The sequence below is a fragment of the Oryctolagus cuniculus genome, chromosome 5, assembly GCF_964237555.1.
Source record: "Oryctolagus cuniculus chromosome 5, mOryCun1.1, whole genome shotgun sequence".
Taxonomy (NCBI): Eukaryota; Metazoa; Chordata; class Mammalia; order Lagomorpha; family Leporidae; genus Oryctolagus; species Oryctolagus cuniculus.
Window position 1 is genome coordinate 135,230,019 of NC_091436.1, and position 24,516 is coordinate 135,254,534.

A 24,516-nucleotide genomic window follows, 5' to 3' on the forward strand; every position below is an offset into this window, starting at 1 on the left:
GTTTCTGGTTTGCTGCAGCCCCAGCAGTGCTGCCGGGGACATCTGTGTGTCCGTGGGACGTGGCGCCCGGGATCGAACGTGGACGGGAGGTGCCGGCTTGCCCAGCCCCTCGGCCACGTGGGTCTCCAGAGTGTTCTAGTGGACGCGCTTTGATCAGTGAGGCTGGGGACAGGTCTGTTCCGGCCGCTGGGCTGCCACGGGAGCCTGGGAGAGCGGTGGCTCCCGCAGGGAAGCAATCACAGGGCTGGCCTGAGCCTTGCCTGCAGGTAGACTCCGTCCCAGCTGCTGGGTGCCCCCGGGCAGGGCTCTGCCCCTCTCTGGCCTCAGTCTCTCTTCCCTGTGCAGCTAGGGCCGGCGCCTCTCTGAGGTCCGCAGCCTTCTTGTTCTCAGATGTTCTTGGCAGGTGCCTGTGGCTGCCTGGCCCTGGCACTGACTTGGCTGGGCTGGTGGAGCTTGTCGCCGGCACATGGTAGGCGGCGGGAGCCCTGGCAGCAGGGGCTGGGCAAGGACTGGGCAGTTGTGAGAGGGACTTGTCAAGGAGGACCCAGGAGGACTGGAGCGGTGGGGGGGGGGCAGTGAGGACTCCCGATTCCGGCTTTGTGGTCCCGTCAGAGCCCGAGGGAGGTGGAGGGTGGTAGCCGGTGCTGAGATAGGGAGCAGGCTGTGGCCCAGGCTCTGTGGCCCAGGCTTGTGGCCCTTCCTTTGACTGTACTTGTGGTCAGGAGGGACCCATCGGTTCTTAGTGAGGGACTGGAGGGGCAGGGTGGGGAGGGTTGGGAAGGGCGTCCTGGGGAGTTACCGAGCCCCTAGCACTGCAGGGCCCCTCCTCGTGGATGCAGGAATGTCAGGTCCTGCTCAGACCGCTCCCTGTGACAGCCCATCCTCCCCATCCAGTCTTGGTCGCCCTAATCCTTTCCGCAGGATGGGCCCCGAGGGGCTGGGTGGGCGCAGCATGTGGATCGGGATCCTGCAGCGAGGAGTGTTGCCCAGAAGTGTTACTTAACCTCACAGCTTCTCCCTGTTGAGAGCAATTAACTCCAGCCCGGGCCGCCCGCGCGCATCCGCCCCCTCCGGCCCCTCCCAGCCCAGCCTCTTCCGCCTGTCCATCTGTCTTCCCAGATGGGGGGAGACGTGGCGCAATTGGCCCACTTTCTAACTGGAAAGAAACCATATGGAGGGCTTAGCTGGGAGCTGAGTGCCTGCTGGCGCCGGCAGGGCCAGTGCTGCCCGGGTCCTGTGCTCCGCCGCTCCCTTCCCCGCGAGCTCCTGGTGGCCGTGCGTTTCTCAGTACTTGGGACTTCCAGGGTGTGTTAGATTGTGTGTGTGTGTGTGTGCATACGTGTGTGTGTTCTGTGGCCCTGGGCCCAGCAGGGTGCCTGGTACCAAGCGGCCACTCCCCAGGGAGCACGCCTGGCTCCCCAGTGTGCCCCCGTACCTGGCTGCTGCGCCTCCTAGGGCCTGGCTCAGTACCACCGTTTCGGGCAGCCTTCCCTGGCTGCAGCTTTCCTGTCCCTGGAGCTGGCGGGGAGTGGGGGTTGAGGATGGGGAGGGGAAGTGTGTCCCAGCTTCCCTTCACCCATACGGAGAGCCCAGGTGGCTCCAGCCTGGACCCATCTTCAGGGAGCCCCAGGGGTGCCCAGCCAGGGTGGTTGCTTTGAGACTTTCGGTGGGCAGTGGCTGGGGCAAGGGTCTGTCCGTCTTCTTGCTTTTCCTCTGCCCCCAGGGCCCGGGGAGCCTGGGGGGGGGGTGTCTTGTTTTCTGACCCACCCCCCCAGGTCTGGACCACAGGAGGGCAGGGGCCCTGTGGCTTTGGCCCAGCCCTGTCTCTGGGCTCCGGTGACACAAGTACATTTGTACCAGGAGAGCGGGTGGGATTTCAAGACGCGAGTGACTCCTGTCCCTGGCAGCATGTGAAGCCGTGTGGGGCTGGGCCCTGGCGCGGGGCCTGGCAGCACCACCGTGGACCCTGTTCAGGATGGCTGCAGCTAGCGGCCACGCACGGTGCTCTTGCCGAGTGTCCCAGGGACGGGCCCCTGGTGGACGGATGTGGGGGCACTGACAGCCCGGGTGGACGCTCATTCTCAGACCCATGTCCACGGACATTGCACCTGTCCCGTGAGCTCCCTTCTTCTGGGGCAGCCCTGTGACATAGGCAGTGCTATGGTCTCTGCTTTAATAGGTGAGGTATTTGAGCACAGAGAGGTTCAGTCACCCGACTCAGGCCACACAGAGGGAAGCGGCAGAGCTGAGACCTGAACCCTGGCATCTGGCCCCTAAGTCCCACCTCTTGCTGCCCCCAGCTACCTTTTGGGGAACTTCAGTTTCATGTCCAGGTCCCCAGCCAGTGAGCGGGGCGGGGCTGCAGCCATCCAGAGACCCAGATCCGGGGTTGGGAGACAGGCGGCAGGTGGGAGGGGTAAGGGGTCTTGGACAGCCCCCCCCCCCCCAGCACGCGTGTTGGGGACGGCGGAGGGACTCACCGCGTCCCTTCTGCAGGGGGCGTGTGCATCGCCCAGTCGGTGAAGATCCCGCGGGAGCCCAAGACTGGCGAGTTCGACAAGATCATCCGGCGCCTCCTGGAGACCTCGAACGCCAGGGGCGTCATCATCTTTGCCAACGAGGACGACATCAGGTGAGGACAGGCGGCTGCGGAGCGGGCAGGGTGGGCTGGGCCCTCCCCAGGCAAGCCTGACCCCGCCTGAGCTGGTGACGGCTGCGGTAAGGGCTTGAGGACCCAAGGCTGGTGTGCAGAAAGGGCTCAGAGCTGGGCCTGGCGGCAGGTGGGTCCCAGGAAGGGGCGGCCGCCCCCTGGCCCTGTGCCCCTTCCCCTGGTTAGCTCGGAGTACCGGGCAGGGCTCTGGGCCGCGGCGGGTCTCGTCCTGGTGTGAGCGCCCGCTCACTTGGGCAGGACCCCAGTCGCCCCGGGCCTCAGTATCTATGTGCAGAGTAGCAGCAAGCGGGCTGGGACCCCGGGCCACCCCTCAGTGCAGGGGCCGCAGGTCAGAAACTCCGTGCTTTGGAGAAGCTGACCGAGCGCCCCCCCCCCATCCTCCCGCCTTCCTCTGGGTTGCTCTCTCCTGCTACCTCCCTGAGACTGGCTGAGAGGGGACACAGATCAGGCTCAGAGGCGTTCCAGTCTGAGGGGGGAGGCATAGCCCTGCCCTCAGGGAGCCCCAGTCTGAGAGAGGAGACAGGCCCATCCTCAGGGAGCCCCAGTCTGAGGGGGGAGGCACAGCCTCATCCTCAGGGAGCCCCGGTCTGAGGGGAGGCACAGCCCCATCCTCAGGGAGCCCCAGTCTGAGAGAGGAGACAGGCCCATCCTCAGGGAGCCCCAGTCTGAGGGAGGAGGCACAGCCCCATCCTCAGGGAGCCCTTGAGAGAGGAGACACAGCCCTGCCCTCAGGGAGCCCCAGTCTGAGGGGGGAGGCACAGCCCCATCCTTAGGGAGCCCTAATCTGAGGGAGGAGGCACAGCCCCATCCTCAGGGAGTCCCAGGCTGAGGGGAGAGGCACAGCCCCAACTTCAGGAAGCCCCAGTCTGAGGGGGGAGACAGCCCCATCTCAGGGAGCCCCAGTCCGAAGGGGGAGGCACAGCCCAGTTCTCAGGGAGCCCTGACGGCCGCGGCCGGCCCGCCTTTGCACAGGAGGGGCCCCTCTGAGCTGCAGCCCCTGCTCCCTGACTTCTGCCACCCCTCCCGCACTCCCAGCTCTGTACCCCAGCCTGGGGCTGCTGCTTTGCAGGGGCCTGCAGGTGCTGGAGGTGGGGTGAAGGGCTGGTCCCTGTGGCAGACAGGAAGTCCGGGGCAGAGGGCAGGAAGGGGCTGAGCTCGGTGCCCGGCAGGTGCGGGAAGTGTGCTGGGAGATGGGGGCCTTTCTGGGAATCCACGTACGTTTTCAGAAGGAACAGAAGCTAAAATAAATGCCAGTGACGCTGCAGGAGGGCGGCTGGGCGCTCTGGCCGTCTGGGGCTGGCCAGACGCGGTGATATTAATAGGGCTGTGGCTGTGGGTTCTGGGAGGAGCCCCATCTCCCCTGAGGGGTGACCGAAGGGAGGGTGCACCTGTGAGGGGACTGGCGGAGGCAGGGGCTGGGCGAGGCTAGACCACAGACGGACCCAGCCGTCCCAGCCCCGGCTGCGGGCTCCAGAAGCCCCAAGCCCTCCTGCCCAGCTCGTCTCCACCCAAGTCCTGATCCCGGCCAGACTGAGGGCCAGGGCCCTTGGATGTGGGAAGGCCCTGGGGTTTCTAACGTCACAGCCTCCCCTACACCTGCAAGCCTCTTGCCTGTGCTCGGCTCCACTCTCCCCTGTGCAGAGCAGGGTTAGGAGAATTCTGACCTTCCTCCCCACTTTCCCCTCCATGGGCCGCTTCATTCATGTGGCCAGTAGGCTGTGGCTGAGCGCCTCCTAGGAGCTCCCGGGCCCAGTGCTGGCCCTGGGGTCTGCGGTTGAAGGCTGCTGGCACAGTAGGAGCGTCTGGCAGCCCCATGTGGAGGAGTAGCTCTTAGGGGGACCCGGACTTTTGGCACAGAAGGGGATTGGAGGAGTGAGGGTGTAGGGGGGTGGGGTCATGTGTATGTATGTGTGTATGAGAGAGACACAGGCTTGGGTTGGGGGACAGGTAGGGATGACAGACAGCTGTGGGCTGTGGGCAGATGTAGGCCAGGCTTGGGGGCTCTGGAGCAGCCGTGGGCCCTGGGCTCGTGTGGCAGAGGGGTTGGGGGGGGCCCAGGCATAGTCTGTGGGCCGGGGGCAGGTATGGCCGGAGGCGGGGGCAGCTGTGTGGACAGACACGGCTGGGCTGGCTGGTGCATGTTCCCACAGGCGTGTGCTGGAGGCAGCCCGAAGGGCCAACCAGACGGGCCATTTCTTCTGGATGGGCTCCGACAGCTGGGGCTCCAAGAGCGCCCCCGTGCTGCACCTGGAGGAGGTGGCCGAGGGCGCCGTCACCATCCTCCCTAAGAGAATGTCTGTGCGAGGTAGGCCCGGCCGGGCCCCGGGACCGCCACCCCGGCCCCTCACCGGCGGCTCCTCCGCAGGTCCCCTCACCCCCTTCCTCTCCTGCATCCCCCCTCTCCTCTTCGCGGCTCCCAGCCTTTGCTCCTCGGGTCTTTTCAGGTGTGGGAGGTGGTCAGCACGCACGGGCGGCCCCAAGGAACCTCTTTCACCCCCCAGCCCCTGTGTTCCCGTTCCCCTCCTCCGGCTGGGTGGAGGGGCGAGGCCGGCTGCCCCAGGACTGGGAGAGAGGGTGCTGCTGCGTGCGGGCGCAGGGTCTCCCTGCAGAGCCTGCCTGCGCTCCCAGGACGGAACTCAGAGCTCCGCCCAGCGGAACCCAGCACTGGCCGAGCTGGGAGGGGCCACAGCACTCTGCCCCAGGCCTGTGTGTGTGTGGGGGGCTTAGTTGAGGTCACCCCGCAGTGACCCCTCTCAACCTGGAGGCAGTGGAAGCTTCCACACGGCCCTTCTCGCCTGCTTCCCAGCCGGAGCAGATGGGAACCCCGTGCCGGCGGCTCTTGGCTTACTGGCTGTGCCTTCCAAATGCCAGGCCCCGGCAGCGTCCTTCAGCCTGCCCCTCGCCCCAAGGGGGTGGCACACGGAGGCTCAGAGGGACTTCAGTGACACACAGCACAGCAAGTGGCAGGGCTGGGCCTGAATCCTGGACTCTGGACTCACACACTTCCGCCCCGGGACACTCGAGTAGCTTTTAGACACTGGTTCTCACTCGGGGGTGGTTCCGCCATCCAAGGGGCATTTGGCGATGCCTGGAGGCATTTTTGGTTGGCACAGGTGGTGGGAGGTGACTGGCATCTAATGGGTAGAGGCTATGGATGCTGCTCCCACAGTGCCCCGCTCCCCCCCAACCCCAACACAAAGTTACCCGGCCCGAAGTGTGAGGCGATGCCTTCTGTCTGCAGCTCTGACCATTGGTCAGCGGCCCCTGCTCGGCCCTTCTGTGGCCAGGACGCTCACCACTTGCACTGTCCCGCTGAACTTCCGGGTTGCTGTGCTGCCCTAAGCAGCTCGGTCAACTGCCCAGAGTAGCCAGTGTTGCAGAAGGGGCGCCCGGGAGGGGAGAGGGGGCGTTGCGCACACTAGCCGACCTCCTAGGACTGGATTCCCGGTTGCCAGCAGAGCTGTGGGCTGCGAGCCTGCAGGGCAGTGGAGAAGAGAGCCAGCACCTGTGCTGATGGGCGGAGAAGGGGAGGTCTGGTTCCCGAGGCCGCCTGGCTTGTGCCCTGGGTGGTGCCCACCTTCTCAGCCAGGTCTCCCCTGCAGGGGCTCCCAGGGTGGCCCCACCCCCACCCCGACTCTAATCCCAGGCCCCCCAGGCGGCTCGGATATCAGCAAGGCCGCAGAAACACCGCCTCCGAGGCACTTAACTGCCATAAGCCGCAGCTGTAGATTACACACGCGGCCCCGGAGACCTAATACAGCTCTTTTCATTTGGAATGAAATGAAATGCTCCAATTCTGTTTTTGCCGGCTGCGCCCCATCAGAGGCTGCTCCTCCCTGCTTCCTTCTCTCCCTCCCTCCCTGGGCCCTGACATGCCGCTGCGCTGTCCTGCAGGCTTCGACCGCTACTTCTCCAGCCGCACGCTGGACAACAACCGGCGCAACATCTGGTTCGCCGAGTTCTGGGAGGACAACTTCCACTGCAAGCTGAGCCGCCACGCGCTCAAGAAAGGCAGCCACCTCAAGAAGTGCACCAGTGAGCCTGCGCGCGGCAAGGGGCGGGGCGGGGGCGGGCTGCGGGGCGGGGCCCGACCGAGCTGGGGTGGGGGGATCCTGGGAGGGCCTAGCCCAGAGTTAGGGAGCTCTAAGGGCTGATATCCGTGGAGGGTGGGCTCATGCCAATGTCCCCACGCCTGGAGACAGAGTTGGGAGGCCAGGGGCGGAGCCTGTAGGGGCGGGGCCACGGGTTTTTAGGGTGAGACCCTGAGGGTCCTGGGAGGTGGGGGTCTTAGGAAGCAGTGCACCTCTGCTGTGACAAGCCATCAGTGAGGCCTCTGACCACCTGGGGTTCATCTGCACATCCCTGGGGGAACCCACAGAACTGAGTGACCCCACAGCCCTGTGTCCAGTCCTGACCTTCACCGGTCTGGGCACTTTGCAGAAAACCACCTGTAACCTGTGCAGCTGTCACTCTACACACAGCAGGATGGGCCTGGCCCTGGCCCGAGCATGGTGGATATAGCAGTGAGCGAAAGAGGGGTTTCAGACGATAAGAAGACAGGTCAGCTGGAACAGAGCAGGAGTGGGGAGTGTTTGGGGGAGAGCAGTGTGCCTTTGAAGGCCTTCCTGCACAGGCAACACCGGAGGCCCCCATGGGGATGACTGGTCCACTTTACAGGGGGTAAGTAAAGGGACGTGGTTCCCACGGATGGAAGACGGTAGAGCAGGATTCGAACCCAGGCCTCAGCTCCAGGCCCTCAGTCCCCAGGATAGTCCCCCTTCCCCTGTTTCCTCCCAGACTGACACAGCTTTCCTGAGGGCAGGAAGGGCCAGGGGTGATAGACAGGGGAGCAGGGCTCCAGGAGAGGAGTGTGTGTGTGTGTGTGTGTGTGTGCATGCGGGGCGCTCACGCTGGTGCGCCCATGTGGGTGGCCACAGCTTGGAAGTGTGCTGCCCCCTGGTGGCCATATCCCCTGGGGCCTCAGGCAGGTTCCCAGCCCAAGCCACTGTGCCTGGGTGCAGAGTGAGTGTGGGTGAGTGCACGTGTGTGTGTGTGTGTGTGTGTGTGTGTGCACTTGGGTCTTACGTGGCTGGGGGTTTACACGTTTCTAAGTGAACTAATAAGCACGGACATCACGGTTTATTAAGCACCTGCTGAGTTCCAGACTGGAAAGACATCATCTCATTTCACTCTCGACCTTAGGAACCCTTATGGTTCTCACCTACACGTGAGGATATGGAGGTCTCAGAATCTGTGTGGGCATCCGGCCGAGGGCTGGGGCTGGGCTGGCTGCCACGGGAAGTCGGGCGAGGTGGACAGCTCCAGGCTGTCGAGGCTGAGGGGTCTTCTGGAGTCCCCTCTGTCTGGGAGGGGTGGCAGGGGAGAAGGCTTGGTCGCCAGTGCCTGTGGGCTCCGTGCAGGCTCCCCTCCTCAGCTCAGGGCAGGGCAGCAGGGGAAGGGGGACTGGAGCAGGTTTCAGAAAGTACAGTGCTTTGCTGTGAGCCCAGGGCCGGCTCGATGAGCTCTCTGGGCCTTTGTGTTGTCGTCTGGGAAATGGGGTGGATAGCGAGCCAGCCCGGAGGGTGTCTGGGGAGGGAGCAAGAGAGCGCGCTAATGGAGGCACTCTCTGAACTGTGAAGTGGTAGCTCTCCAGCCTGGCTGTGCCTGAGAGGCAGCTGGGGAGCTGTGAAAGCTATCCTGGTACCAGTGCCCCGCCCCCACCACCCGGACCGACCCACCGCAGGCCTGGGGCCTGGGCTGCATCTTGGGGGTTGAAGCCGGGGTTCCCTGCTGGTTCCCGTTCACTCATGGAACACCTTTCACAAATCCTCCTGTGCGACTCCCGCCCTCCCTCCAGTATCCAGATTTCCTTTATACTGGGGGCAACCTGAGCAGCAGGACTTTGGAAAAAGTGCCCAGGTGGGACCCTGTGGCCTGGAGGAAGAGGTGCGTGATGGGCGGGAGACAGTGCACCCAGGCAGAGGGGAGGACGGATGGACGTGGAAGGGTGGGGGGACAGCACCTTACAGCTGACCGGCTCCTCCTGGCTGCATCTGAAGTCCAGGGGTGGGGGCAGGGCAGAGTCCTCGTGGGCCCGACTCAGCACTGAGAGCCTGGCCGTCTCTGGCTGAGGTGGGGGCACTGCTGGGAATGTTCCTGGGACCTGAGACCCTGGCGGAGGGGAGGCAGCCCTGGCTTCCCATGGCCCTGTCCAGGGTTGAGCTGAGCCGGCCGCTGGGAGTCCAGGAGAGCTGGACTGGGCACCTGGGAGGAGGGCGGGGCAGGGACCCAGCGCAGGTGCATCTCAGAGGCTGGGTCCCTGCCTCCTCCCTGCTGTGGGACCTTGGACGAGTTACTCACTGTCTCCGAGTCTCAGATGCTTGTGTGCAGGACCGGGGAGGCCTCACCCATCTCGGGGGGTTGCTGTGAGGACCGTGTGTGAAGGCTGGCTGAGAAGAACTGATAAATACTTGTGGTTGACAGAGACAGGAAGAGGGAAGGATGAGATGCCGATGGGAGGCGGGTAGTTCATCAGCCAGAGTCTGCTGCTGTTGGGTTCCTGAGGGGGACGGTGTTGATGGTTGTAGGGTGACACCCATTCTACAGCAGGGGAAACTGAGGCAGCTCGTGGACACCACAGCGCTAGGAGGTTGGCTAGGTGCACACCCAGGCAGCCTGGCTCCAGGGCAGGTCCCTCCGCTTTCCCCTGCCCCCCCTTCAGCCCACCCTGCCCCCACCCCCATCTCTGCCCTTGCCCACCCAGGGTGCTGTGAGGTCTCGCTGACAGCTTGGTCTCAGCTCCGGCTCCGGCCCGGAGGCTGGCTTCCACTCGCCTCTCCCGGGGCCGGCCCACTCTGCTGTCCGGGTGCCGACATTCTACCGTGGGCCTCTGCCTCTTTCGGTCCCACCGCGATCCCACCGTGAGCCCGTGCCACTGTCGTGTTTGCTTGTCGTTTGCCTTGCCAAATCCTCACCTTTGTGAGGGCGCTGCGACCTTCCCAGAGCGGGGAGAGAGCGTCTCGTGCTGCTGTGAGTGGGGTGACTTCAAGGCAAGGTTTGTCTGGGAAGGGGTCCAGGAAAGAGGAGGGGAGGCGGCGACAAAGGCGTAACTTTGTCATCTTTGTCACTGCTGGCGCTGTGGACTGCGCTGTGCTTAGCCCCCCTGGGAACCAAGAGCCACGGAACTGGGGGCGCCAAGGGGCCGGGGATGTGCAGTGTTCTGGGCTGAGAACCCCTTGGAAGAGCCGCAGGTGCTGGCAGCTGGAGAGCTGGCCTGGGGGCACCCGAGCGGTGAGGCTGGGGTGGGCACCCACCGGTTCTCAAGCGTCGGCCTCCTGGGGGGCTGCCACTTCCCAGCCGTGTGACCTTCCGAGGCCTCGGTTTCCCATCTGTAAAATGGGACTCCTGCTGCTCGCACGCGTCCTCCCGGGAGCCCTGCCCTCTGCAGAGTGCCGCCTGGGTGCTGAGCTGCCCCACGTGCTTGCTCACCCCCCCAAACCCCCCGCACTCCCAGGCAGGCCAGGTCTCCACGAGGGGCATGTCTGCTGCTGTCGAGCCCGTGGGAGGGCAGCGCCCGCCTCCCTTCTCCTCTCCCGGCCCCTCCCCTGCGGCCCACGGAACATGGCTTGGGAATTAAAGTCATAAACAAGGCGGATGTGGCATCCGTCTTTGTGACAGCACTGCCAGCCAGGTGATGGCTGAGTGCAGGAAAGCTGGGTTTATGAGGAGATGGAAAAAATTTACTGCCGGCTGCTCCCAGGGGCTGGGAGCTCCAGGAGGGAAGGTGGTGCGTGACGGCTGGGGATGTGCAGGGGGGACCAGTGCCAGCCACCTGGTCTGTGCTGACAGCAGTAATAGCTGCGACAACCAGAACAGCAACAGCCGCGGGTACGTCTGCAGCACTTATTAATTAATTGCTGAGCTATGCCCTCCTGTTCTGCATTTCCTCTTTGCAACAACCCATTCTGCAGATGAGCAAACCGAGGCACGGAGAGGTTGAGGACATGCGTAAGATCACACAGGTAGAAACTAACAGAGCTGGGATTTATACCTGGGCCGCGTGGTTCCGAGGTGTCCTGCCCCAGGCCAGCTGAGGTCCCAGCTCGGAGCCCCCTGGCCTCCCTAGCCTGCCTGTGAAGGGTCTTTCCACCCCCCCACCCCCCCAGAAGAGCCGAGGCAGCCTCCCTCTTGGGAACGGGAGGAAAGAGCAGGCTTTGCGAGTGCTTTCTCTGTGCCAGGCTGGGCCACCCTTAATGTTGATGTCTTTATTTTCATTTGCTGGAAAAGCAGAGAGAGGGGAGGGGGAGGGAGAGGGGGAGGGGAGGGGAGGGGAGGGGAGGGGAGCGGAGAGAGGAGAGGAATCTTCCCTCCTCTGGTTCATTTCCCAAGTGCCTGCCAACAGTCAGCGCTGAGCCAGGCTAAAGCCAGGAGCCAAGAACTCCGCTCAGGGCGCCCACTTAGGTGGCAGGGTCTCAAGTACCTGAGCCGTCATCTCCTGCCTCCCAGGCGCATTAGCAGGAAGCTGGCTGGGAAGCTGAGCAGCTGAGACTTGAAATGGCGCCCTGACATGGATGTGGGTGTCGCAAACGTGGCTCAACCTGCTGAGCCACGAGGCCCCCCCCACCAAGCTCCTCCTCAAACCATTGGCCACGTGGTGGCCACAGGATTCTGGGCCCTTCCCCTCCATGTTGCTTCTCACTTGTTCAACCGAGAAACAAGCCAGTGTTTGCTAAGATGCTGATGCTGAGCTCTGAGCAGGGCAGGCCTGCCCCAGGGAGCCCCCTGCAAAGTGGGAGGCAGTGTGGCCCTGCAGATGGGGTGGGCTGGCGGTCAGTGCTGGGGGCTCCAGAGAAGGCTAACCGGAGGCTGGAGAGGGCAGAGCCGCTAGGAGTGTTGGGAGGCTGAGCTCTGAAGGTCTCTAGGGAACAGCATGGTGGGCAGAGGGCAGGGCCCGAGGGGGCTCGTGCCTGGCAGGTCCGGGGAACAACAAAGAGGCCCATGCGGCTGAAGCAGAGGGGAGGTGGGGGTGGGCGGCTGGTGAGGGTCTGCTCTTCTCTGCAGGATGACACAAAGCCATCGGCGGGTTTGACCCACCTTGGGTTCTAACAGGCTCACTCCGGCCGCCACCTGGAGAGGAGACAGGGCAGGGGTGGAGTGGGAGACGGCAGCTGCCAGCCAGGTGAGAGGAGGCGGCTGTGGAGCTGAGATGGCGAGGAGGGCTCGGGCCCTCTGTCCGTGTGCTCTGAGGCCACAGTTTGCGGAGAGGATCCAGGTGAGAGAGGGACGCAGGGAATCAGGGGTGGCCCTCAGCTCTCGGCCTGAATGAGCAGGTGGCGGCATTGTGGGGCAGTGGGTGGGGGCTGGCCTGGGACCCCTGCAGCTGCTGGGGCTGGCTGGGGGCCAGAGGGGGCGGGTGTGGGTAGCGTGAGGTCTAAACACTGAGCCCCAGACCCTGCAATGTTGGGGGCAGGGAGAGGAGCTGAGAAGCAGCGGCCAGGGCACCAGGACCAACTGAGGCAGGGCGTGGGGTCCTGGTGGCAAAGGAAGCGGAGGAGGAAGGGGGCTGGGATGGCTCCTGGGACTTGTGAGCCCAGGGGTCTTCAGAGGCCTCCACAAGGGCAGTTTCCGGTGCGGTGGGCCTGGGGGAGGCAGCTGTTGGGGAACAGGAGCAGAGGAAGGGGATGCCCGCCGGGGAGGACCTCAGCTGGGAGGGAGAGGTGACCGCGCACGTCGGTGCTGCTGGGGAGATCCAGTAGAGAGCAAAGCAGATGCTGTGGAAGCAGGGAGGGGCCAGGCTGAGTGGAGGGCGTTGCTGGCGGGGCCACGGGCAGCCCCTCCGTATTTGACTGTGACTTTGGCCCCCAGAGCTGTCCCCTTTCAGCCCCCAGCCCCGTCCTCTTCTGTCTGGGGAAGAATGCTGGCCTGCGAGCGACCAGGGAGCAGCCGAGGTCTGCGTGTCCCAGGCTCTGGCTGCAGGCCCTGGGCCTGGCCTGGCCTCTGCCTTGGGGCTCGCTCTGCTCTCGGGCAACAGCCTCAGTTCACAGTCAAGAGCACCAGGGCTCAGACGAGCTGAGTGCCTTGCCTGGAGGCTGAATGGGGGTCTCCAGCTGGTGCCAGCAGACCGTGACGCCTGTGTCCTGTTTCTCACGCCGGGGTCTGTGAGCCTCGGGGACTTGCTCTCAGAGTCGGACCCCAGGGACTGCAGGGTGTCCACGAGGAGGTTTGCACTTGGCAATTTCGGCTGTCCAAGCGGGCTGTGTGCCCAGGGCACAGGTGCACCTTCCCTGCCGCCGTGGTCATTCGCCGTCAGGAGTTGCGGTCACGGCCGAGGCTAAGCCTCTCACGGCAGTGTTGTCATCCTGGGGCTGTGTTCCCGGGGCATCTGCCAGAGTTGGTCTCCTGCAGAAGGGGCCTGCGGCTGGCTCAGCGCTCAGGGTACCACGGAGCTCTGGGAGCTGGGGAGTCCAGAGCTGCCCCCAGCCCCAACATCCTCATCCCTGAGACCAGGAGGGAGACCAGGCCGGTGGGGAAGCAGGTGACCATGGCCGGCTCAGAATTCCAGCAGGGAGGACCAGCCGTGGCAGCTCAGAGCAAGAGTCAGACTCTGGACATGGGGTTCCGAGCCAAGGACCTCGAGGATGTGGGCAGGACTGGGGGTGTGGTGGCCGTGAGGGCCCGGGCTACTGGAGAGCGGCTGCAGCACAGGTGGAGGGAGGTGGCCGGGAGCACAGAGTGGCTCCATGGTCTGCCCCGCCGAGCTGAGCCGGAGCCTGTCTGTGTGCCGTAGGCACCCTTGCCCATCGTATGTAGGCAGCGGGTGGGGAGTGTCAGCGCCAGAGTCCGTGTGCGCCAGGCTGCAGGCAGGACAGAGGGGTGGCCTGTGCCGGTGGAGTCAGGGAGGCTGAGGGGGACTTTTATGCATGAGGCAGGCACGGTGGTGGGGGCTTCACTTCTGCGTCCCTCGGAATCCTCCCAGCACCCTGCGAGGTTGGGGTGAGTGTCCTGGAGTCACTTCCGAGGGGCCACGGCCTGCATCACAGAGCTGGCCCCGGGCCCGGCCAGGAGTCAAGGCCAATGGGTGCCTCTTCAGCCAGCTGTCTTGGGGGACCCTCTGGGCCCACTCCCCGGGAGTTTGCTCAAGGGCTGGAAGCTGGTGTGTGTGTGTGTGTGTGTGTGTGTGTGAATGCACTTTATCTGCGTGCAGAGGTGGTGCTGCCCACAGAGGGCTGTGCTGGGGACCGTGGGGAGGCACGCTCACTCATAAACGCCGGCAGTGCCCAGCCTGGCAGCCGGTGCCCCGAGGGTGGCCCTCGGCCTGAGACTTGATGAGCTGGGGTGCTTATGCTCTCGGATGGGACAGCCTTGAGGTGTCCACGGGGACTTCAGAAAGTCCCTGGAAAGTTGGAATTAGAAAGATTCACTGTGGTGCCAGAAGAACATTTGAAGTGTATGTATAGTTTTCTCATACTACGCACTTTTCCTGAACTTTTTGAAGGTCTCTGCTGTGCATGGATTGCAACTTTTTTTTTTGGCACCGAAATAAACATCTTTAATTCTGCTTTCTGCGAGCTCTGGGAGTCCCTGGTCCTGTGCACGGTCTCCAGGGAAGTCCCCTCTGTGTCCCGGCTTCCTGCCCCTGTGGGTGTTCCTTTGTTTCTGGGGCTTCTCAGCCTAGCACAGTGGGTGAAGCCGAAAGGTAGTGTCCTGTTAAACATGTAGCTGTGCATACACTGAGCATGTTTATGTCCACACATGTGTGTTGGAGCACGTATGTGAGTGTGGATGTGTTTGCAGGCATGGGGGAGTCTCTGCACTTGCTGCTCTCTGTCCCAAGCTGTGGAAATATGTGGGTGGCTGGCTTTGGGCTTCCTGGGGTGGGGACTGCTTGGAGAACACGTGTGTGTGTGTGTGCACTGGCACTCGGTAGGAGTGTGGCTGGCAGGCTGTTGGGGAGAAGTGAGGGGGGAGACAAGGAGGACTCCGATGATTTCAACCTTGAAAACTCATTTCAATTACAATTTACAACCTGCAGACAAAGGCTGCAGCCACTGGAGTAACCACAGCTTCGGGGGTTTTGATGGAGAAAATCCGCCCGCTGGTTCCCTGCCGGCTGTCACCCATGGCCGAGGCCACCACGTCTCCGCCTCGCTGTGCCCCAGGACACAATTAGGACATCCTCACACTGTTGCTGCTGTCACCACCACCACGCGTCTGGGATTTATCTCTTGCAGTAGCTCCCACACATGCAGAGCTGTCTCCTCCAGGAACTGAGGGGGCCCTGCCTGGGCCTGGGGGTCCTGCCCGCCCGTGGGAGGGGACAAGCTGACCCCTTCCCTCTGCTGCTGAGGCATCCTTCCCTGGGTAGGTCTGGACAGTTGAGGTCAGGGGCACAGGAGAGGCGGGTCAGGGGCTAGAGGGAGGAGGGGACGGTCACACTGCCTAGCCTGCAGGTACAAGCTGAACCCTTGCTAGGGGCCTGGAGTCAAGGGACCCAGGGATGCCTCCCTCAGCCCCCTGCAAAGCGCAGTGGCTCCCCCCGGGAGAGGCCAGGCAGGCCTGTGTCTCAGAGCTGTGGCAATTGCGAAACCAGCACCTGAGGGTTGCCAGCATGCGAGGGCTCCTGGCAAGTGAGCCACTGCTGGGGTCGCCTGCCGGGGAACCAGGCTCAGGCACAGGATGGGCACAGTGTCAGGTGCTCAGGGCCAAGTGTGTTCTCAGTGCACGCGTGGGACTTTGCTGCCTGCCCTGGTGCCCTGTGCCCTGTGACCTGTTGCTGCTGCCTCCTATCGGACAACAGGAAAGAGGCAGGGTTTGAGAGGTGTGTGTTGTGTGTTTGTTGTATATGTGTGTGTTGTGTATATATGGAGAGTGCATGTTGTGTGCATGTTGTGTGTGAGTGTATGGAGGGTGCATGTTGTGCACATGTTGTGTGTGTGTAGAGGGCGTGGCCACAGCCCGGCTGTCCCTTTACCAGTCACCCTCTGAGCCCCCGTTTCTCTCCAGGCTGGAAGTAAAGGCACAGAGGTGGGGGGGTTGAGAAGTCCCTGGGAGGCCCTGGCCAGCACCGCAGCAGCCCACAGGGGACAGCCTGGAGGGGCGGGGCTCAGGGCTGCCCAGGCCCACAGGACCCCAGAGCCCGTCCCCCAGGAGCCACCGCAGGCCCTTCCCTGGTGAGGACACTCCCGTGGGGCACCCGCACTCTGGGGTAGACCTCAGTGAGGACACGTAGCCCAGTGCCGGTGCTCAGCCACACTCGCTGAGGAGGGACCCGGTGAAGCCAGGGGAGGAGAGGCCGAGGCCACCTGTGTCCCCAGAGATGCCTCTGACGTCCCGTGTGTCCTTGGCCTTGGGTGAGGGCTGCGTCCTTTCTGCAGTGGCTGCGCCTTCCCTCCGTCCCTGCTCAATAATTCAGTGCGTGCTCCACGGGAGACGAGGGTGTGGTGAGAGCTGCAGCGGAGTCAGGTGGCAGGGCCTGGGCCTCGGGGCAGCGAGGGGGAGCAGGGCCTGGCTCCAGGAGGGGTGTCCCAGGCCACCTGCCCCAGCCGCCCACGGGGACAGGGGCCTTGGCTGAGAACGTGGGCTGGGGAGACTGGAGACTGTGCCTCTGCCTTCTTCCCACCTGGCCCTTGGCCTGGAAACAGGGCTGCTGTTGGCAAAATACAGCTTTGCCCTACACCAGGGCCCTGGGGCAGGCGCAGTCCGGGACGGGGCAGGCTGGGGCACCCTTTTAGCCGGTATGTTGCGTGACCCGGTCCCGCCCTCTCCAGGCCCGTTTCTCATCTGTCAGATGGCATCGGAGCCCTGTCCTCCCCAGCGCTCACTCAGCAGTCTGTGACACCCACCCTGAGCCAGGTGGCAGGGCCACGTCCTAGGGTGGGGGACGTGACTGTCCTTCCTGGTGTGAGGGTTAGGCGGTGAGCAGAGCTCGGTGGGAGGCAGTGAGGTCCCCTGGACCCTGTCTGCCTCCGAGGTGCTGCAGGCAGGAGATGGGCACAGAGACCTCTGAGCTCCCAGGGACTCAGGGCTGACCCAGCTCAGCCCGGCCCCCGTGCAGGACTGGGCACAGGTGCAGCCGCTCACCCTGCTGTAGGGCCTGCCTGCAGGGTGTGGCCGTGATCTCTAACAGGGAGGCCCAGGCCGGGCATGGGGGCTTTCAAGGTGCCACTTGCTTGCTCTGGCCTGGAGGAAGGCGGCTGGGGGCTGTGCCGTGTGCAGGGCTGTGGCCTTGGGAGGGCTTCCCCCTCCCCACAACCGACCATCCTCCTGCCCCCCTCCCCAGGCCGCACTTCCAAGCCCTGCCCCTCCTGTCCTGTCTCCTGCCCACTCCCTCTCTGGCTGGGGTGGCACACAGGCTTGGGGGCCAAAGCACTTTGGCTTCAGGTCCTGCTGTGTGCGGGCCTGGCACATTCCTCGGCTCTTCCGTGTTTCGGTCTTTGCGATGGGGCTGACTTCTTCCTGGCATTCTCAAGAGGGCAGTGAGTTAACAAAGAGCCCAGCACCGTGCCTGGCTCATGGCAGGTGCTCAGTGGAAGTGAGCAGCTCTTATTTACTATCATTGTTGACATTTTACGGGGGCCCAGGCTGGGAAGCCCCCTCCCTCTCCTCCTTCCTGGCTTGCTCCAGCCCAGGGACGGCTGTTGCCAGCTCAGAACCGCAGGTGTAATAACCTCTGTACTGAGTGATTTCTTTTTTCTTTTAGGTTTATTTATTTATTTGAAAGTCAGAGTTACACAGAGTGGAGAGAGTTACACAGAGTGGCAGAGAGAGAGAGAGAGAGAGAGAGAGAGAGAGACAGAGAGAGAGAGGTCTTCCATCTGCTGGTTCACTCCCCAATTGGCCGCAACAACCAGAGCTGGGCCAATATGAAGCCAGGAGCCAGGAGCTTCTTCCAGGTCTCCCACGTGGGTGCAGGGGCCCAAGCATTTGGGCATCTTCCACTGCTTTCCCGGGCCGCAGCAGAGAGCTGGATCGGAAGTGGAGCAGCCAGGACTTGAACCGGCGCCAACATGGGATGCCAGCACTGCAGGCGGTGGCTTTACCCACTAAGCCACAGCGCCGGCCCTGGGGTGGTTTCTGTACTTACCTTGCCTGAGCCTCACAGTGATCTGTCCTGCTTTCTCTTTGAGATTACGAGTCCCCTTGTTTCTAACAGGGAGCTGGCACAGGGTCCCAGAGCAGAGGCTGGTGGGCACGGGGAGGGCAGGAGGGTGGGAGGCCAGGGCCCAAGGGCTGTGGTTTACTGTGAGTGAGCGCTGGGACCGGGTATCCTATTTTGCTGAGCTCACTCACCCTCCATGGGCTGTCATGGGGTGGGGGCAGGGAGAAGTAGGCGGGATGATAGTGACTGGCGTTTGGGATATCTGGCACAGGTGGGGACACTCGGAAGGGGGTGATACCCAACAGTGGGGGCATTTGGAAGCCAATCTCTCAGCCTCCCTGGGCCTCATCTCCCTCACCTATGTCAGGAGTGCGGGCAGTGTCCTCTGGCTGGAAGTGGCCACCTATGGGTGGGCTGTGTTAGGGGTGCCACCACGGCCACTGGCAGACCTGGCCCATCCGGCTGTGTCTCAGCTGTGAGAAGGGGTGGCTGCTCCGTGCATTACCCCAGGCTGGCTGGGGGAGAGCAGCAGGTGCCGCAGCCACAGGAGATTCCCCCAGCTCACTGCTCTTGGAGGGTGACAGGTGACAGAGGGTCCTGCTCTGGCCACTCTGGGGCCTCAGCGGGGGGACGTGGCCATGAGCAGCGGCAGTGACGGGGGGTGGACATCAGCAGCCTGTCCCCTGGGGTGGTAGGGCAAGCTGCACCGGGTCCTGTCGTTGCAGACCGAGAGCGCATCGGGCAGGACTCGGCGTACGAGCAGGAGGGCAAGGTGCAGTTTGTGATCGATGCCGTGTACGCCATGGGCCACGCGCTGCACGCCATGCACCGTGACCTGTGTCCCGGCCGCGTGGGGCTCTGCCCGCGCATGGACCCTGTGGACGGCACCCAGCTGCTTAAGTACATCCGAAACGTCAACTTCTCAGGTGGGGGCGTGGTGCTGGGCACTGCCTGACCCTGGGTGTCCTGGGTCGGGCAGCCAGAGAAGGAGTCCTGGGACTCCGGGGGGGGGGGTCTCTAGAGGTTTCCCAGAGCGAAACCTCCCGAGATGTCCCATGGGGGCCTCCCCGGAGGTGTCCCCGCCCTGAGCTCACTGTCTTCCCTGCCTTTGGGTAAAGGCTCAGCCGAGACCCCCACCCACCCTGACAGGCATCGCAGGAAACCCCGTGACCTTCAACGAGAACGGCGATGCTCCCGGGCGCTACGACATCTACCAGTACCAGCTGCGCAATGGCTCGGCCGAGTACAAGGTCATCGGCTCCTGGACTGACCACCTGCACCTCAGAGTAAGCAGGAGGGCGGGCAGAGAGAGTCGCCTGTGCCATCCCAACCCCTGGGCTGGGGGCCGCTGTCTGGAACCCGACACGGGAGCTTCCTCCCCGGGTCCCCTCACTCCGAAGCAGAACGGGGCAGCGGTGTTGTGCTGCCCATTCCAGGCCCTGCCCGCTCTCCCAGCCTGGGGCCTGCCTGCCTCCTGTGTGGCACGTGCGGGGCTTTAGTCACACTGGAGGTGCTGGCTCAAAGCCTGCGTGGGGATGGGGAGGGCAGGTACGTGGCGGGGGTAGGGGGAGGCTGCTGGAGGTGAGGACACAGTCTTCGGGCACGGGTGAGACAGAGGGCTTGGTGGCATTGGCAACGGGGCAGGGAGCCGTCAGCGAGCTCCCGGGCCCCGTGGAACTGCTCTGGAAGGTGGTCTTTCTGGCTCCCCCCGGGGAGGAGCTGGGCTCCCTTTCTGGCCTCCAGTCTCCCCGGCAGGGGTAGGGTCGTTGGACAGGAAGTGCCCAGGGACTTGGCCTGTTCTCTCGAGGGTAGAGAGCTGAGCCGTGCTTGGGGCGGGCCACCTTGGCTGGCCCGAGACTCAGAGCCTCTTAAACCCGGCTCCGGGATCCCGGGGCAGTTGTGGGCTGTCCCTGCTGACTCTTCCCGCAGGGCTCTGTCTGCGCTGACCTCAGTCCTGACAGGTGTGTGAGATAGGAGGCGGGCTAGGACAGCCAGCCCTCGGGGGTTGAGGGGCTCTTCTAAGGCCACACAGCGTGGCAGCCACGGAGCCTGTCATGAGTGGAAGGAGATGGAACAGGGGACACTCGGCAGGGGGTGGCACCCAGTGGTGGGGGTGGGTCTGGTTTTGGAGCAGTGGGAGAAGGTGGGTCAGTGACTCATTCACTGGTAGCCCCTGCTGGGGGACATAGATCTTGCAGATGTGGTCACGAAGGTGGCAGGGATGGAGGGTGTGTGGGCGGCAGTGGGCTCCTCCCCTGACGTCCCCTTCCCTGGGGGGGGTACAAGGCTCCTCCTCCCAGCTGGACCTTTGTGGCCCCGCCCATGACCCCCTCTGACCCTGGGCGGGGCCTCAGCCATCACTCTCTCACCTCTTCTTCCTTGAGTGGCTTGGTTTGGGCTGGGCTGTGAGGGCCACGGAGCAGGCAAGGCCCTGGGGGTGGAGGAGAGTGGCCTGTCACCAGCCACGGTCACTGTTCCAGCTTCCGCAGAGGTTGTCTGGGCCTCTGCCCTGTGCCAGTCCTGTGCTGGGGGCAGGGAGAGGACCACGGAGCCCCTTCCGGGCGAGCTGCGGTTCTCCTGAAGTGCACAAACGCCCCTCCTGTTGTGATTTCCAAATGGCAGTGACCCTATTACAAAGGGCCCCCTGCTTCCTGCCTGCCTGCGCGGTGTCAGAGTAGGACAGAGGCCCAGGAAGGCCAGGGTCAAGGGCACAGAGCTGGCAACAGCTGTGACCCCACTCACTGGAGCCAGAGTTCCCCCAGCGTCCACCATCACCCTGAGTCCTCTGGGGCACTCAGCTGCAGGCACAGGGGCAGCAGGACATCGCCTGGGCTTGTTCTGCCCTGGCTGCTTGGGTTAATGCTCACAGCCACTGGACAGCTTCTTGAGTTTTTTTAAAGATTTTATTTATTTGAGAGGTAGAGTTATAGACAGAGAGAGAGAGACAGAGAGAGAGGTCTTCCATCCACTGGTTCACTCCTCAAATGGCCACAACAGCCAGAGCTGAGCTGATCTGAAGCCAGGAGCCAGGAGCTTCTTCCAGGTCTCCCGTGCCCGTGCAGGGGCCCAACCATTTGGGCCATCTTCTACTGCTTTTCCTGGGCCGCAGCAGAGAGCTGGATTGGAAGAGGAGCAGCCGGGACTAGAACCAGCACCCGTATGGGATGCCAGCGCCACAGGCGGAGTATTAACCTACTGCGCCAGAGCACCCCCCACCCTTTTTAATTCCCACTTTGCCTTGAGGCCGTCTTTGGATCCACACCCTGCCCCACACCCTCCTTCCCTCAGCTCTGACCTGCCCCCGGAGCCCCCGGCCAGTTGGCGGCCGTTCTGCAGGAGTGGGTGCCCGGCACCTGGCACTGGTCTGGTGAACTCTTGCTGCATTTGGAACGGATGCTGGGAAGGTGGCTCCTGGGCGTAGTCTGCTCCCGTAGCCCGGGGCCTGCAGCTCCTCTGGGCCTCTTGCTTGCTTGCTTTCCAGAGTACCTTGTAACGGATTCAGGAGGGCGTGACAGTCCTCCTATGGCCCCTTTGCTCACAGCCGTTGAGTCTTAAGAGCTGTGAGTAGCGCTGATTTAGAGCAAGATGGAAAGAAATGCCAGCCCCTGGGCACACGTTAATATCCGCTGATTAAACTGGAGTTCATCCCCTCCACTGAACGCCGCTCCCTGTGCTCCGTGGTGGAGCCATATGTAGGGCAGTGAAGCCGGCACAGATCACCCTGGGGAGGGGGTCTCGGTGTCGCACGGGCTGGGGTGAGGCCAGAAACTGCATTTCCTGGCAGCTGCTGGGCTTTGTGGCTGCTGGTGAGTTGCCAGGCCCTGGGGGCTGGGAGTGGGGACTGCAGGCCGTCACCGCTGCTATTTTCTGGGCCGAGTTCCTCCATGAGTGTGGAGAGCTCTGGATTCAGCCAGGAGTCCTCCCAGGTCGGCAGTGTTCCGGCCACGCGGTGGTAGGTGGGGGTGGTGGTGGTGGCTGAAATCCAGCCGTCGGGTTCGGGAAGCCCTGGTGGGGTCGGACTTTTAACAGGCACCCACCTGGCTGACTCAGGTGTGGGGCGCAGGGGCATTGCGCGGGAGAGGGCGAAGGGTCCAGGCCCTGGGCGCCCCGTCCTGAGGCCTGCTCCGCGGTGCTGTCGTTGCCAGATAGAGCGGATGCACTGGCCGGGGAGCGGGCAGCAGCTGCCCCGCTCCATCTGCAGCCTGCCCTGCCAGCCGGGCGAGCGGAAGAAGACGGTGAAGGGCATGCCGTGCTGCTGGCACTGCGAGCCCTGCACGGGCTACCAGTACCAGGTGGACCGCTACACCTGTAAGACGTGCCCCTACGACATGCGGCCCACCGAGAACCGCACGGGCTGCCGGCCCATCCCCATCATCAAACTTGAGTGGGACTCGCCCTGGGCCGTGCTGCCCCTCTTCCTGGCCGTGGTGGGCATCGCCGCCACGCTGTTCGTGGTGGTCACCTTCGTGCGCTACAACGACACGCCCATCGTCAAGGCCTCGGGCCGCGAGCTGAGCTACGTGCTGCTGGCGGGCATCTTCCTGTGCTACGCCACCACCTTCCTCATGATCGCCGAGCCGGACCTGGGGACCTGCTCGCTGCGCCGCATCTTCCTGGGGCTGGGCATGAGCATCAGCTACGCAGCCCTGCTCACCAAGACCAACCGCATCTACCGCATCTTCGAGCAGGGCAAGCGGTCGGTGAGCGCCCCGCGCTTCATCAGCCCCGCCTCGCAGCTGGCCATCACCTTCAGCCTCATCTCCCTGCAGCTGCTGGGCATCTGCGTGTGGTTCGTGGTGGACCCCTCGCATTCGGTGGTGGACTTCCAGGACCAGCGGACGCTCGACCCCCGCTTCGCCCGGGGCGTGCTCAAGTGCGACATCTCCGACCTGTCGCTCATCTGCCTGCTGGGCTACAGCATGCTGCTCATGGTCACGTGCACCGTGTACGCCATCAAGACGCGGGGTGTGCCCGAGACCTTCAACGAGGCCAAGCCCATCGGCTTCACCATGTACACCACCTGCATCGTCTGGCTCGCCTTCATCCCCATCTTCTTCGGCACCTCGCAGTCGGCCGACAAGGTGAGTGTGCTGACCTGGAGCCTGGCCGTGCCAGCCGAGGGGCCTTCCGTTCTCGCCTGCCTCTGGATCCTAGCGGCCTGGCCCCTGAGCGCCCCGTGGACCCTGCCCACACCCAGAGCTGGCACTGCAGGCGGGGTGACCTGCAGTCGGAGGCCTCCTGGGGGCCCTGAGACCCCTATGCCTGGTCCCAGGTCTGTCCGTGTCTTGGCTCTGGCCAAGCCGCTGGCCTCCCCCTGCCTCAGCTCCTCTTTCTGTCGCTTGGGACCCAGGCCCTGGCTGCGGGGTGAGCCCTGAGGAGAGCATGGGTGGATCAGGGCTATGGCCAGGTGGTCCTGGGGCTCCTGGGCACGGGGTGCAGCTGAAGCGGGGAGGAGGGGGCAGGGCAGGCGCCCCGCACATGTCCCAGTGCAGCTGTCTGGGGAGCTGTAACTGGGGGCCCATCAGGAGCAGGGAGAGCTCCCCGGGGGTGTGTGGCCTGCAGGGAGCCGCAAATGGGGGCCTGTTGGATGCTGGACGCAGTAGCTACCATCCCCACTTCCACAGGAGAGAGCAGTGACTTGCCCAAGGTCACACGGCCAGTAGGTGGCACAGCTGGACTTGTCCCTGCTGCACCGAAGGAGCCACCACCTGCAGCCCACACTGGCCCTCCCTGGTGCCCCCACCTCTGTTCCAGCAGCTCATGCTGGGTGGCTGCCGTGTCCTCTGCTCTGCGCCCCACATCTCGTGGGCCCAGCCCAGGGAGGTCTGTGGGGCGTCTTCCGGGGGTGTCCCTGAGGGCCAGGGTGCTCCAAGAAGCAGACCTTGGGGCTGGCAGGGACTGGCCTGGGGTCTGAGGCGTGGCCTGGCCATGCTCCTGAGCCCGGCAGCCGGTGCACCCAGCCCCTTGCTGAGCGCGGGTCTCTTGGGCGTGGAGTCGGCAGGGGAGTCCTCCACGCCCAGGAAGCTTGAAAACCTCGAGGGCCTCCCAGTCTGAGGGCGGGTAAGCCCCTGCCCTCTGGCTGCGGGCACCCTGCGCCCGGTGGAGACCCTGTCATCCCAGGGCATCAGCCCTGCTCAGCCCATGCCCTGTCCAGGCAGCGCCCCGTCCCGCCCCGCCCTGTCCGTCTCCACCTCCGCTGCACAGTTCTGAGCTGAGCCACTGAGATGGCCTTCAGGGGTGCTCCATGGGGCAGGGCTGCGGCCACACAGCGCCTGCACCAGCTCTGCCCGGGGCCCTGTGGGACGTGGGATGCATCCCTTCTCCCCTCTAGGCCTCCTAATGGGGTGGGGGTGGAGGAGACGAACTCGGAAGCCCCCATGGGTTCCAGCCACCAGGACTCTTAGAGGCGCTGGCAGCCAGGGGGCCGGCAGTGCCGGAGCCACGTGGAATCTCCCGGGCGCCCAGGGCAGGCTGCAGGCCCGGCTGCTGTGGGGGTGGGAGGGGGGCTGGTGCCACCCTCAGGAGTGCTGCTGGGTGCCCAGAAGCTTGTGTGTGGGTTTTTGGGTATAAGGGTGCTTAAGAGATGCTCATAGGCTAAGAGAATTGAAAGTATGAGTTTATTTTGATCACTTCTCGGCCTTTTGGCTAAGATCAAGTGTAAATGTTCTTGAAGTCTATGGCTTTTTCATAATAGTTTCCCCACATATTATGGAAAAATTGTCTAAAGAAACATTTATCTATTACTTAA

At 63.8% G+C, this 24,516-nt stretch overlaps 1 protein-coding gene across 3 annotated transcripts in view; it reads left to right on the plus strand.

Moving 5' to 3' along the window:
• GRM4 (glutamate metabotropic receptor 4) overlaps positions 1-24,516 on the plus strand; it is a 97,815-nt gene that overhangs the window by 64,363 nt on the left and 8,936 nt on the right. For all 3 annotated transcript variants that reach the window (XM_002714597.5, XM_070074683.1, XM_070074684.1), the window contains 6 exons: positions 2,497-2,632; positions 4,822-4,976; positions 6,566-6,706; positions 18,494-18,694; positions 18,918-19,054; positions 21,914-22,849. In XM_002714597.5, coding sequence (XP_002714643.2) covers positions 2,497-2,632; positions 4,822-4,976; positions 6,566-6,706; positions 18,494-18,694; positions 18,918-19,054; positions 21,914-22,849 — 1,706 coding nt within the window. The remainder of the gene's footprint in view (positions 1-2,496; positions 2,633-4,821; positions 4,977-6,565; positions 6,707-18,493; positions 18,695-18,917; positions 19,055-21,913; positions 22,850-24,516) is intronic.